Source organism: Pygocentrus nattereri, chromosome 13 (genome assembly GCF_015220715.1).
Source record: "Pygocentrus nattereri isolate fPygNat1 chromosome 13, fPygNat1.pri, whole genome shotgun sequence".
In the NCBI taxonomy this organism is placed as follows: Eukaryota; Metazoa; Chordata; class Actinopteri; order Characiformes; family Serrasalmidae; genus Pygocentrus; species Pygocentrus nattereri.
The window spans coordinates 29859364-29873003 of record NC_051223.1 but is presented as its reverse complement, the minus strand read 5'-3'; the positions used below and the strand labels follow the sequence as shown (position 1 = coordinate 29873003).

Genomic DNA, 13640 nt, shown 5'->3' with positions numbered 1-13640 from the left:
AAACATTCAACTCCAATGGTTTTACCACATCGAGACTATATTCTCAAAAGGCACCTCTTTTACCAAATTGTGACTGAGTTCTCTTCCAGTACACTTTCAGGATGCTCACAATCATCAGATTCATCTGCTTGTTGGGGGCCCAAAACACAACTGACGTTACAAAATGTTCTTCCGCACATTGTGCACAGTTACACATTTACAGCAGAGGTGTCTCCAAATCCCAAAATTTTACATAGTATAGCTTTAAGCTAATTCAGAACAGTCCACCAACCAGAATTACCCAATAGCGGCTATATGATCAAAAATTGACCACTGACTAAGTACATATGAATACGCCTGATACGTCAGACACACAGAGGAGACAAGAGTCATGCAGTCTCAAAGGATATCTCCATGCTTTTTCAACTAATCTGTTTAAATAAAATAGACATGAATACATGCCATGTTTGAGTTTGTGTGCACTGTTGTGTGGTTCTAATGGTATTATTATTATCATTGCTTTGAGGTCTTAAAACGATATTAAAAAGCATAGAATTTGAATTGTGAAGCAGCCCTGCAGTTGGCATCTATTTCCCATTCCCCTTTTTCCACTGTGTGCATGTTAATGAGAAAATTTTTAGTGCTCTCTCTGGTGAAGTAAAACCCAATGAATTAAATGAAGTAAAGGTTTAGTAAGAAGTTGCATGTCTCATGAGAAAATAATCCATGTGTTTGTCAGCTGGGAAAATCTCTTTTGTATAATGCTTATGGCCCTATGACATATGAACTCAAGTTAAGTGTTAAAACATCCCAGACAGCCTGTGCATGAATTTCATTGACCTGTACAGTTGTGTTCAAAATAATAGCAGTCCAATATGACTAACCAGATTAATCACTGTTTTTGGTATAAATTATATTACTATGTGACAAACAATTAACCAGTTGGTTCGGTAGATTCTTAGAAAAACAACAGACTCAGCATTCATGATATGCATGCTCTTGAGTCTGTGTATTTGAATAATTAAGTGAAAGGGGTGTGTTCAAAATAATAGCAGTGTGGCATTCAATTAGTGAGGTCAGTCATTCTGTGAAGAAACAGGTGTGAATCAGGTGGCCCTTATTTAAGGGTGAAGCCAGCACATGTTGTACATGCATTTCTTCTTGAAAGCCTGAGAAATGTGAGTTGTTCGAGACCTTGTTCAGAAGAACAGCGTACTTTGATTAAAAAGTTGATTGCAGACAGTAAAACTTCTAAAGAAGTGCAGACAATGATAGGCTGTTCAGCTAAAATGATCTCCAATGCTTTAAAATGGAAAGCTAAACCACAGATGTGGAAGAAAACAGAAGACTTTGAATGAATCGAAGAATAGCCAGAATGGCAAAGGCTCAGCCAAAGATCAGCTCCAGGATAATCAAAGACAGTCTCAAGTTACCTGTGAGTACTGTGACAGTTAGAAGACACCTGTGTGAAGCTAATCTATTAGCAAGAAGTCCCTGCAAAGTCCCACTGTTGAAAAAAAGACATGTACTGAAGCGGATACAATTTGCCAAAGAACACATCAACTGGCATAAAGAGAAATGGAGAAACATTTTGTGGACTGATGAAAGTAAAATTGTTCTTTTTGGATCCAAAGGCCGCAGACAGTTCGTCAGATGACCCCCAAACTGTGAATTCAAGTCACAGTACACTCTGAAGACAGTGAAGCATGGTGGTGCAAGCATCAGGATATGGCATGTTTCTCTTACTATGGTGCTGGGCCTATTTACCGCATACCAGGGATCATGGACCAGTTTGCATATGTCAAAATACTTGAAGAGGTCATGTTGCCTTTCGCTGAAGAGGAAATGCCCTTGAAATGGGTGTTTCAACAAGACAAAGACCTTAAACACACCAGTAAACGCAAAATTTTGGCTCCAGTTTAACAAAATTTAGGTTATGAAGTGTGGGGTGACGAAAACACTTATGAACACTTGTTGGGTGATATCAAAAATGCCGTTTCTGAGGCAAAACCAAGAAATGCAAATGAATTGTGGGATGTAGTCAAAGCAACCTGGGCTGGAATACCAGTGCCAGAAGTTGATTGACTCTGTGCAACATAGACGTGAAGCAGTTCTAAAAAAACTGGTTGTACAACTAAATATTAGGTTAGTGATTCACAGGAATGTTAAATCCCCCCCAAAAAAAGAGTACATATTTTGAGTTTGTAAAGACAAATGCAGACACTGCTATTTTTTTGAACAGCCCAATGTTAATTTTTTTTGTTATTTTCTGTAAAATAGTTCAATTATATACTTTTCTCTTCATGTTTTGATTTAGAAAACAGTGTGCAATGGTCCCAATGGAAATAAAAGCTATTATAAAGATTTTGTGCTTAACTAGTTTAGTTTTTGAACACACTGCCATTATTTTGAGCACTACTGTATGTGCGTTTTCATATGTGTCTGTTTTTGCATGAAAGCTGCTGGGAGGTTTCCAGGAAGACGAACGCACAAAAATTGCAAAGGAGGTCAGAGGCAAAGGAGTGTGGCTCGGCATCAAGAAGCTTCAGATGCTAATCGAAATGTCCCTGCAGGTGAGAGAGAGGGAGAGACTTATTCCTTCTGTGTCTAGACGAGTCCCTGAGTCACAGCTCTCGTCGTTAATCATGTGTGGTTTGAGTCACTTATCAGTTTTAATTATTTCATGCCATGTGCCAAGTGATAATGAAAACAAGGCAGTCCAGATGTGCTCTCTGTGGAGTAAAGCTTTCAACACATTCACGTAAACAAGGTCTTCCATTCCTAAAACAATGTGCAGCTCGCACATTTGAGTGCTGGTGTTTATGGCAGATAGCTGGAAGACATTCTCTTTTGCATCCTATATGACAAGTTGTCACTATACTGTTTATATTTACAGACATTTTTGGTCTTCTGCAAAACTCTTTTTAGCAACACCAGGTTGATTGTAATGATTAGCATTGGTTAGGGTATTTCGTTTCTGTGTGCAACAGTGTTGCAATGCCTTTTTAACCTAACGTCAAACCTGTTGCAAATCTAGATGCACTGTAGTCTTCTTTTTTTTTTTTTTTTTTTTTTTTTTTTTTACATGTCAGGATCTAGGCATTTCAGCATTTCCAACCCAACCCAACTCACTCATGAAGCCTTATGGGGCTGAATTGGCTCTTCTGGGATTTGATGAACTTTTAATGAACCATTAAATTTAACAATTTTAGTAAACTTTGGTTAGTGCTCCATCTTATTGCAGTTATAGTTAACTTTATGGTTTCGTCTTCTGAAGTTGTGTATTGCTCAATTACTTAATAGTTTTAGTGCTGTTTGGTAGTAGGTGTCCTGTCTGAATGCTATAGTGGGAATTGTAGTCTTGTTTGTGGTGCAGATGAGTGGCAGTTGTAGTGTTGTTTATGAGTTGTAGTCCTGTTTGTGCTGGATGCTCAGTGGTAATTGCTGTGGTATGTCCCCTCCCCTTACCCTCCCAGAGAGGTATGAAGCTAAGTCTGCCAGGACATGCTGCACGTAGCCACGTTGCTTCAACGTGACAGCCCTAGATTTTGTCTCTTTTCACCTCTTTTCCTCCCATTCCCTCTTTTTTTTTTTTTTTTCTTCAACAGTTTTTGCTTCTTCTGAATTCTAACTCTAACAGCCACAGGCAATGTGAAAGATAAGTTATGGCGTACACAGGCAATAATTTTCCTAGCTAATCCCTCCCTGTGCAGAACTCACCTCTCGTGCCATGATCACATGAGCTTTTAATGCTCCTCAATCACCTGCTCATGACATTCATGAGTCTGTAGGCGAACTGTATGGTGATACTTATTCCCTATGTGTGAATCCAGATGTATTTCTTAAAGCAGTAGTTTGGGTGATAGTTTAGTGAAAAGTGACATGTTTTCCCCTTAACCAAAAATTTGTTGATCTATAGTGTCATGTCTGGTGTAGTTTTGCAATGGAACAACAAGGCTAATCTAGCTAATAAGCAGTGGGAGCTTGTTCCTCACCAGTTGGCATTGTGAAAACAGCATGCCTAAATGATCACAAGCACTGAATTGTGTGTTTCAGGAATCACAGATAGACTTGCTTATCTGCTCTCCTGTTGTTGATATGCTGTTATTCATTAAAAATAGTTAAAGGTCACTTTCATAGTTAAAAACCTATAGTAGCAACCATCTTGAAGCCTGAAATGTGTCTATACCTTTGTCTATAACTTGGTAGCTGCAGTGCTCCATTACTGAAAAAAATAATTTCAGACCTCAAGTACACTATATTGCCAAAAGTATTCACTCACCCATCCAGATCATTGAATTCAGGTGTTCCAATCACTTCCATGGGCACAAGTGTATAAAACCAAGCACCTAGGCATGCAGACAGCTTCTACATTTGTGAAAGAATGGGTCGCTCTCAGGAGCTCAGTGAAGTCTAGTGTTGTAACGTGATAGGACACCACCTGTGCAATGAGTCCAGTCATTTCCTCGCTACTAAATATTCCACAGTCAACTGTCAGTGGTATTAATATAAAGTGGAAGCGATTGGGAACAACAGCAATTCGGCCACGATGTGGTAGGTCACGTAAATGACAGCTTGGGGTCAGCAGATGCTGAGGCGCATAGTGCGCAGAAGTCACCAACTTTCTGCGGACTCAATCGCTACAGACCTCCAAACGTCATGTGGCCTTCAGATTAGCTCAAGAACAGCATAGAGAGCTTCATAGAATGGGTTTTCATGGCTGAGCAGCTGCATCCAAGCCTTAAATCACCAAGCGCAATGCAAAGCGTCGAATGCAGTGTTGTAAAGCACTGCCACTGGACTCTAGAGCAGTGGAGACGTGTTCTCTGCAGTGAAGAATCATCCTTCTCCGTCTGGCAATCCGATGAACAAGTCTGGGTTTGGTGGAGAACGGTACTTGTCTGACTGCATTGTGCCAGTGTAAAGTTTGGTGCAGGGGGGATTATGGTGTGGGGTTGCTTTTCAGGAGTTGGGCTCGGCCCCTTAGTTCTTAATGCTTCAGTACACCAAGAGATTTTGGAAAATTTCATGCTCCCAACTTTGTGGGAACAGTTTGTGGATGGCGCCTTCCTGTTCCAACATGACTGCGCACCAGTGCACAAAGCAAGGCCCATAAAGACGTGGATGTGTGAGTTTGGTGTGGAAGAACTTGACTGGCCTACACAGCATCCTGACCTCAATCTGACAGAACACCTTTGGGATGAATTAGAGCGGAGACTGTGAGCCAGGCCTTCTTGTCCAACATCAGTGTCTGACCTCACAAATGGACTACTGGAAGAATGGTCAAAAATTCCCATAAACACACTCCTAATCCTTGTGGAAAGCCTTCCTGGAAGAGTTGAAGCTGTTATAGCTGCAAAGGGTGGGCCGACATCATCATAAACCCTATGGATTAAGAATCGGATGTCACTCAAGTTTATTTGCCTGTGAAGGCAGACGAGTGAATCCTTTTGGCAGTATAGTGTATGTCTTGGCTTTTCAACTAATTTTGGGGTGTGGAGTAAATTGCATAAATTAGAGTTTTAGCTGAGCTTTCATTAAACAATGAGCTTATATGTTTGACAAACATTGCAACGCAAATGAATTGCCCTTCTTGGGATCAGTAACACTGTCTGAATCTGAATGATAATATCCAACCACTGTCTCTCAACAATTGGGGTACTTGAGTTAGGGGGCAGTTGTGTCTGTCAGCCTGCCCACCCTGCAGCACGTTTCTGCAGGCTGTGAGTGAAGGCTGCTCCCTCTTTTGGCACTCCTTAGATAAGCAGCAGCTTCAGCCTAGATTTATCACCCATCTTGACACTTCCCGTTCTCAGCACTCCCCAGCCATTTAGTTACTCTGTCTCTCACACTCACACACTCCTCTAGACCCTGTAGGCTTTTACTAAGTGAACTTGGTTGTTTTACTTTTTTGCACCCTTTAGAATTTTCCAGAATAGGGTAATAGAAAGAATGTAGGCCGATGTTGCCAAACTTATCCTTTCTTTGTTACCCTGTTTCTTTTCTTTAGCATTCACTCACATGTGGTTCCTGTCTCTTTGTGGTGTGTGTATGTGTGTGTTTTAGATGCACCCTGAATACAGAGTTAAGAAGTTTTTGGCACTGCTGACAGAAGAGGGCGCGTAAGTCCTGTTGCAGTTGATCACATTTTCGCTGGACTAAAACACAGCTATGTCTCTTCTGTCCTCCATTTGACCTCTGTTATGGTGTGCTTTAGTTTACCTGTTGCTCATGTTCATCTCCAGGTTGGGTTCTGATAAGCTCGTGGCTATATAGACCCATATCACTTGAGCGTGACTACATTAAATGGCTTTCAAGGTAAGAATATTTTCTTTCTTAGGTTCTATGATTTTGATGTTACCTCTTTCTCCAACAACCAAGAAACGGTCAACATTACTGTATGTCATTCCTGTCAAGCTTAGTACTGGCTCTAATACATTACATATGGGCTCTAATAATGCATATATGAATTTAGCGCTGTATCCCCTCTTAAAAACCTAAACATTTTTTGGCTATATTTAGCCTTTCTGAAACAATTAAAAGGGAATTCCACTGATTTTTTTAAAAGGTCAGCATAAATCAGTCCTTGAAAAAAAGATTAGATTTTTTTTTTTTTTTTTTTTTAAGAAAAATGCTATAGACAAACTTAGTAGCTCTGATTTCTTTACACTGTTAGTGACAGATACATTGATCATACAGTGCCTTGAAAAAGTATTCATACCCCTGAAACTTTTCCACATTTTTTCATGTTACACCCACAAACAAATATATTTCATGTGATAGACCAACACAAAGCAGCAAGTAATTGTGAAGTAAAAAGAAAGTTACACATAGTTTTCAGTTTTTAATAAATAAATACTGAAAAGTGTGGTATTCAAAGTTGTATTCAACCCCCTGTGCTCTGATACCCCTAAATAAAATCCAGTGTGACCAATTACCTTCAGAAGTCACCTAATTAGTAAACAGTCCACCTGTGTGTAATTTATTCTCAGTATAACTAAAGCTGTTCTGTGTAGGCCTCAGAGGTTTGTTAGAGAACATTAGTGATCAAACACACCTGTCTGGTGTGTTGCTTGGTTTTGGTGATGCTGGAAAACCAAGCAACACACCAGACAAATCAGGGAATAAAGTTGTGGAGAAGTGTAAAGCAGTGTTATGAAATAAAAAAAATCCCTAGCTATGAACATTTCGTGGAGCACTGTTCAACCCATCATCTGAAAATGGAAGGAGTATGGCACAACTGCAAACCTACCAAGACATGGCTGTCCACCTAAACTGGCAGCCCAGGCAAGGAGAGCACTAATTAGCTAGCACTAAGCACTAAGCAGCCAAGAGGCCTATGGTCACTCTGGAGGAGCTGCAGCGATCCACAGCTTAGGTGGGAGAATCTGGCCACAGGACAACTATTAGTCGTGTACTCCACAAATCTAGCCTTTATGGAAGAGAAGCAAGAAGAAAGACATTTTTAAAAAAAGCAAGCCATAAGAAGTCCTGTTTGCAGTTTGCCACAAGCCATGTAAGGGACACAGCATGTAGAAGAAGGTGCTCTGGTCAGATGAGACCAAAGTTGAACTTTTTGGCCTAAATGCAAAACGCTGTGTTTGGTGGAAAACTAACACCGCACATCACCCTGAACACACCATCCCCACTGTGAAATATGGTGGTGGCAGCATTTTACATTTACGCCATTTGCCTGACGCTCTTATCCAGAGCGACTTACAATTTGATCATTTTACACAGGAAGGCGAAGGTAGTGTTAGGAGTCTTGCCCAAGGACTTTTATTGGTTTAATGTAGGGTGTTTACCCAGGCGGGGATTGAACCCCAATCTACAGCGTAGAAGGCTGAGGTGTTGCCCACTTCACTATACCAATTGTGGGCGTCATGCTGGGTGGATGCTTCTCTTCAGCAGGGACAGGGAAGCTGGTCAATACTTTTTCAAGGCACTGTATCTGCAATGCAAAGATGTTCTTTTTGTTTGTTAAACAGGGGAAATCCACATTTGTCTTCTGTGTTTTTATACATAAAAAACACAGACATGTAACTCTGTACCCTGTATGTATAGTGATATGCAGAGGACCCCTGGTCAGATTACATGTTTTGTTGATTTCCTAAGTGAAAGTAAGTTAATGCATCAAATACATTTTTGTGTATGTATTTGCTGAATGTAATGTATGTATTTGCAGAAAATAAATAGAAATTGTGCACAAAAATGTACAGGAAAATTCTGGTTGCTCACTGTAGAGAGTGTGTTAACTTTTCAGTTTAAAAAAAAAAAAAAGAATCAACAAAATGCTTGACCAGGCTTCTCCAAACATTTGCCTAAGACTATTTCCCTGCTAGGATGGGTGAGGTTTTGATTTCTTGATTAAGTTAATTTCTTTGTTTATTTCTTGTTGCAATAACGCTGACAATTTGAAAAAATGATGGAATTCAGCTTTAACAGAGAGTCTAAGTGTATGCATTTTCTTGGCATAGATGAGATTGATCCCTCATCCCTCATCCCTCATTCTTTTCAGCCGTGTTGTACGCTGCCTGCTGCCGTGGTGACGACCCCACCTTTCCGTCCCGTTCAACATTAGCTGTACTGGTTAACAACTCAATTGAACCCTGCACAAGGGGGATGGCTTTGTATATACACCGTATAAATTGTTTTGGTGTTAAAGGCTGCCAGCCCTCCATGGAAACTGGATGTGTGTGTGTGTGTGTGTGTGTGTGTGTGTGTGTGTGTGTGTGTGTGTGTGTGTGTGTGTGTGTGTGTGTGCATAAAGATATGCTGATATGTACATTACATGCATGTATATGAAGGATTGTTGTGTATATGCTCTTGCATTAAACATTCCTGAAAATAATGCCTTAATTTTAATGACTCTCTTTACTATGAATATGTGAGTACTTTCATGATTTTTGTAGACTGCAATCATGGATTTTTTTTATTCTATTTTGACTTGCAGTGCTGTCATTTTTTTCTGACCAAACTGTATTTCAGAGGCTTCCATCTCATTGTTACAGTTTGTATTCTTTGGTAACCTGAATTTGCACACTGATATGATTTCATTCATATGAAAGTAAAGCACTTGTGCATGTTTATTAAAGGGAAATGTCTTTCTTCCTGTAGTGACCTTGTGGAGACCATATGTACCATATGTAGAGGGCTTCATGTCAGAGGGCTTCATTATCAGCAGTGAACAACAGTAAACAATAATCATGTCTGTTAGCAGGAATTGAAGCAGCTTGCAGACCGAGGTTTGGTACAACAACACTAAAGGGTATTAAAATAAACGTCCATCATGGTTTGCAGGTAAAGTTGGAGGTAGTTCTGAGGGCCTACCTAGGAGGAGCTCAGGCCTTATGTACACAAGAAGAAAAGCATTATTAACCTTAACTGCCCTTTTATCAGTTTAGTCTGTATCTTTTTTATTCTTTTTTTTTCCCTCTCCATTTTTGTACCAAGTGACTTCACCTTGAATTAAGTGATCTAGCTCTCACATGCAGTCAAAATGTGTTGCTTTTTATTTGAAGACGTTCTGATTTCTCAATCTCTGTCTCTCCCATATATATATATATATATGTATATATATATATATATATATATATATATATATATATATATATATATATATATATAATGCTCCATATGTGTAAATTTATAAAGTTTGAGAGCACAAGTGTGATGTTTGAAGTATGTGATGTTTTCATTGGTGTTGTGTGATTGTGATCTGAATTATGTGTTGCAGATTGAGTCTTGTATTATTTTAAGTGTAAGTTTATTTTAACTTTGTTGGAACTTCAGACAGTTGCACTGATAAATGCATTAAATAAATGATTTGAATCCAGCAGATAAAGATATGCTCATAAAAAAATCTATCATGTTCTGTATCATGTTTCAGTGCAGTGCAGAAAAACGCGTGATGATATAAAATAACTGATCTCTAAATTATTCCTGTCACACTTCGTTTATTTTTGGACGGTATAATGTCCAGCCAAAAATGCAAAACAATGATTTCTTTCTCTAATTTATCTGGTTCTTCATTTTAACTCTAAATACTAGGCCTCAGAATTTAGAACTTAGCTCCAATATTGAGAGAGTGAAATACAGTAGACATGCTTTAGCCCACTGTAGTTTCACGCCGACCCTGCTTTAGTTATCTTCCTCTTCACTCATTCGGTATGTGTTAGTGTTTGTGAAATTTCTGCCTCCAGACTGTGAGAGACTTGCGGAGTTAAATTATAAATCATCAAGATATCTCTGCAGAGGCACAAGGTGAAAAAATAACCAACACAATAGTGAACAGTCCATCGAAAGAAAAGCAATTAAACACAAATAGTACATATATAGTGTGTTTGTGTGTGTGTGTGTGTGTATATATATGTATGTATATACATATATATATATATATATATATATATATATATATATATATATATATATATATATATATATATAAAGTATATGTGCGTATGTATGTGTGTGTGTATATATACACTGCTCAAAAAATAAAGGGAACACTTAAACAACACAATATAACTCCAAGTAAATCAAACTTCTGTGAAATCAAACTGTCCACTTAGAAAGCAGCACTGATTGACAATCAATATCACAGCTGTTGTGCAAATGGAATAGACAACAAGTGGAAATTATTGGCAATTAGCAAGACACACTCAATAAAGGAGTGGTTCTGCAGGTGGGGACCACAGACCACTTCTCAGTACCGATGCTTTCTGGCTGATGTTTTGGTCACTTTTGAATGTTGGTGGTGCTTTCACACTCGTGCTAGCATGAGACGGACTCTACAACCCACACAAGTGGCTCAGGTAGTGCAGCTCATCCAGGATGGCACATCAATGCGAGCTGTGGCAAGAAGGTTTGCTGTGTCTGTCAGCGTAGTGTCCAGAGCCTGGAGGAGCTACCAAGAGACAGGCCAGTACACCAGGAGATGTGGAGGAGGCCGTAGGAGGGCAACAACCCAGCAGCAGGATCGCTACCTCCGCCTTTGTGCAAGGAGGAACAGGAGGAGCACTGTCAGAGCCCTGCAAAATGACCTCCAGCAGGCCACAAATGTGCATGTGTCTGCACAAACGGTTAGAAACCGACTCCATGAGGATGGTATGAGGGCCCGATGTCCACAGATGGGCTTGTGCTCACAGCCCAACACCGTGCAGGACGCTTGGCATTTGCCAGAGAACAGGATTGGCAAGGATTGGCAAATTTGCCACTGGCGCCCTGTGCTCTTCACAGATAAAAGCAGGTTCACACTGAGCATATGTGACAGAAGTGACAGAGTCTGGAGATGGTGGAGAGCGATCTACTGCCTGCAACATCCTTCAGCATGACCGGTTTGGCAGTGCGTCAGTAATGGTGTGGGGTGGCATTTCTTTGGAGGGCCGCACAGCCCTCCATGTGCTCGCCAGAGGTAGCCTGACTACCATTAGGTACCGAGATGAGATCCTCAGACCCCTTGTGAGACCATATGCTGGTGCGGTTGGCCCTGGGTTCCTCCTAATGCAGGACAATTCTAGACCTCATGTGGCTGGAGTGTGTCAGCAGTTTGTGCAAGATGAAGGCATTGAAGCTATGGACTGACCTGCCCGTTCCCCAGACCTGAATCCGATTGAGCACATCTGGGACATCATGTCTCGCTCCATCCACCATTGCACCACAGACTGTCCAGGAGTTGGCTTTAGTCCAGGTCTGGGAGGAGATCCCTCAGGAGACCATCCGCCACCTCATCAGGAGCATGCCCAGGTGTTGTAGGGAGGTCATACAGGCACGTGGAGGCCACACACAATACTGAGCCTCATTTTGACTTGTTTTAAGGACATCAAAGTTGGATCAGCCTGTAGTGTGTTTTTCCACTTTAATTTTGTGTGTGACTCCAAATCCAGGCCTCCATTGGTTAATAAATTTGATTTCCATTGATGATTTTTGTGTGATTCTGTTGTCAGCACATTCAACTTTTTACAGAACAAAGTATTCAATGAGAATATTTCATTCATTCAGATCTAGGATGTGTTATTTGAGTGTTCCCTTTATTTTTTGAGCAGTGTATATACACATACATATATATATAATGCTAGTATAAGTATGAGATTCCTAGTCAAAATCATGAGATAATCAGAATTGTGGAAAATGTCCTCAATACTGTAATTTACTAAATGGCTGTATATTATTTTTATGGAAACACGTCCATATCACCTTCTGAAGGTGCCCAGTTTTGCTCCTACTTCAACAAGTGGTGGGAATAAAATAGGACATTAGGGAAATCAGGAAATGTATTTTTGTTTTGATAAACGTCAGAAAAACCTTACAGAGAGAAACAGGTTTCCGGTACATTAAAATCATGACTTGATGGTCAGACCGGTGCCCTTCGTGCTGACATGCTGCTTAAAGTATTTCTTATTTCTTAAGTTTACGTGGTTGAAATTGCGTTTAACCAGCGCAGCGGTTGTAAACCTAGTCCGGCGCGTGCAGCATCAGCTCAGTTCAAATTCAAATTTTAACGGAAAATCAGCGGATCAGCTTTTTCCCAGTCCAGTGGCCATTTAAACCGATACAGGTAAAGAAACTTATTCAGGCTTTGTTCTCAAAATAAATATCATCAGATATTGTTGTTGTCGTCTTCGTTGATATTACTATTAACTCAATTTAAATGGGTTCTTTTATGCAACAAGTTTGACATCGTAACAAGAGCAGAACCCTTTCTGGTGCCATTTTTAGACCCATTTTCAAAAATATATACACATATACAACACATTCTGCATCAATTCGGCGAACCACTTCACCATGAAATAATTATTTAAGCATGAAATGGTTCCGTTCAACCCATGGTTCTAAATGGAGCCGTTGCCTTTACTTGAAGAACTCATTAGCAGCCATCTTTTAACGTGTGTAACTATCACTCCATGTAAGCTAACATGTTAACACAGACGTATACGTTCTATTTTGCTTAAGTGTTTCAAACAATTGTGAGATACTGAACCAGTCTCAGAAAACGAGTGGTAGATAATCTATCTTCATTTGCTTAAAGCTAATTTAGCTAACGCTTATGTCCATTGCAGAAGGCTAAGTTCACCAAGCTGTTGCATACTGGGGCGTGTTTTAGTATCAGATGCTGATCCTGATTCCAGCAACACACCCATCTGTTTTTTAACGTTTTACTGTGTAATCATTGTTGTTACAGATTATGAATCTGACCACATACAGTGGTCTGATGACAAACAAAAGCTGCACGCGACATAAAATATTTTGCCAAAATATGAGCCAGTATGTGAGAGGCGATTAATCTGGGACCATATTAGTAGACTTCAGAACATTACTATTATTATTATTTTGGTTCATGAATATAATTTTGACAAGGGAACCATTTGGGCTGAGCCATATTAAGATTCACATAAAAGAAATCTATAACACAAATATTAATCATGACACGAATGGAAAAAAAATTCACTGCGAGTGTAGAACACGTACTGAAATCTGCCTTTTGATTCATCAGTCCGTCATTATTGCCAGTGAATATTCCTTGATCATAAAGCAACATGTCTGAAAGGCTTTATGTGCCGGCAGGTGTGTTGTTTTATACAGACAAGAATTGTTTGATCAGTGTTTAATCTGGTAACTTCTGTAGTTTCTTCTAACAATCTATTTTGATAGTCTCTTTATTT

General features: G+C 39.8%; 1 protein-coding gene across 2 annotated transcripts in view; it reads left to right on the top strand.

Moving 5' to 3' along the window:
• The window catches only part of nsfb (N-ethylmaleimide-sensitive factor b), a 37348-nt gene extending 28261 nt beyond the window's left edge, over positions 1–9087 (top strand). For both annotated transcript variants that reach the window (XM_017702404.2, XM_017702415.2), the window contains 4 exons: positions 2439–2552; positions 6046–6101; positions 6225–6297; positions 8498–9087. In XM_017702404.2, the coding sequence (XP_017557893.1) occupies positions 2439–2552; positions 6046–6101; positions 6225–6255 (201 nt within the window). In that variant the 3' untranslated portion in view covers positions 6256–6297; positions 8498–9087. The remainder of the gene's footprint in view (positions 1–2438; positions 2553–6045; positions 6102–6224; positions 6298–8497) is intronic.
• Positions 9088–13640: the final 4553 nt, after the last annotated feature.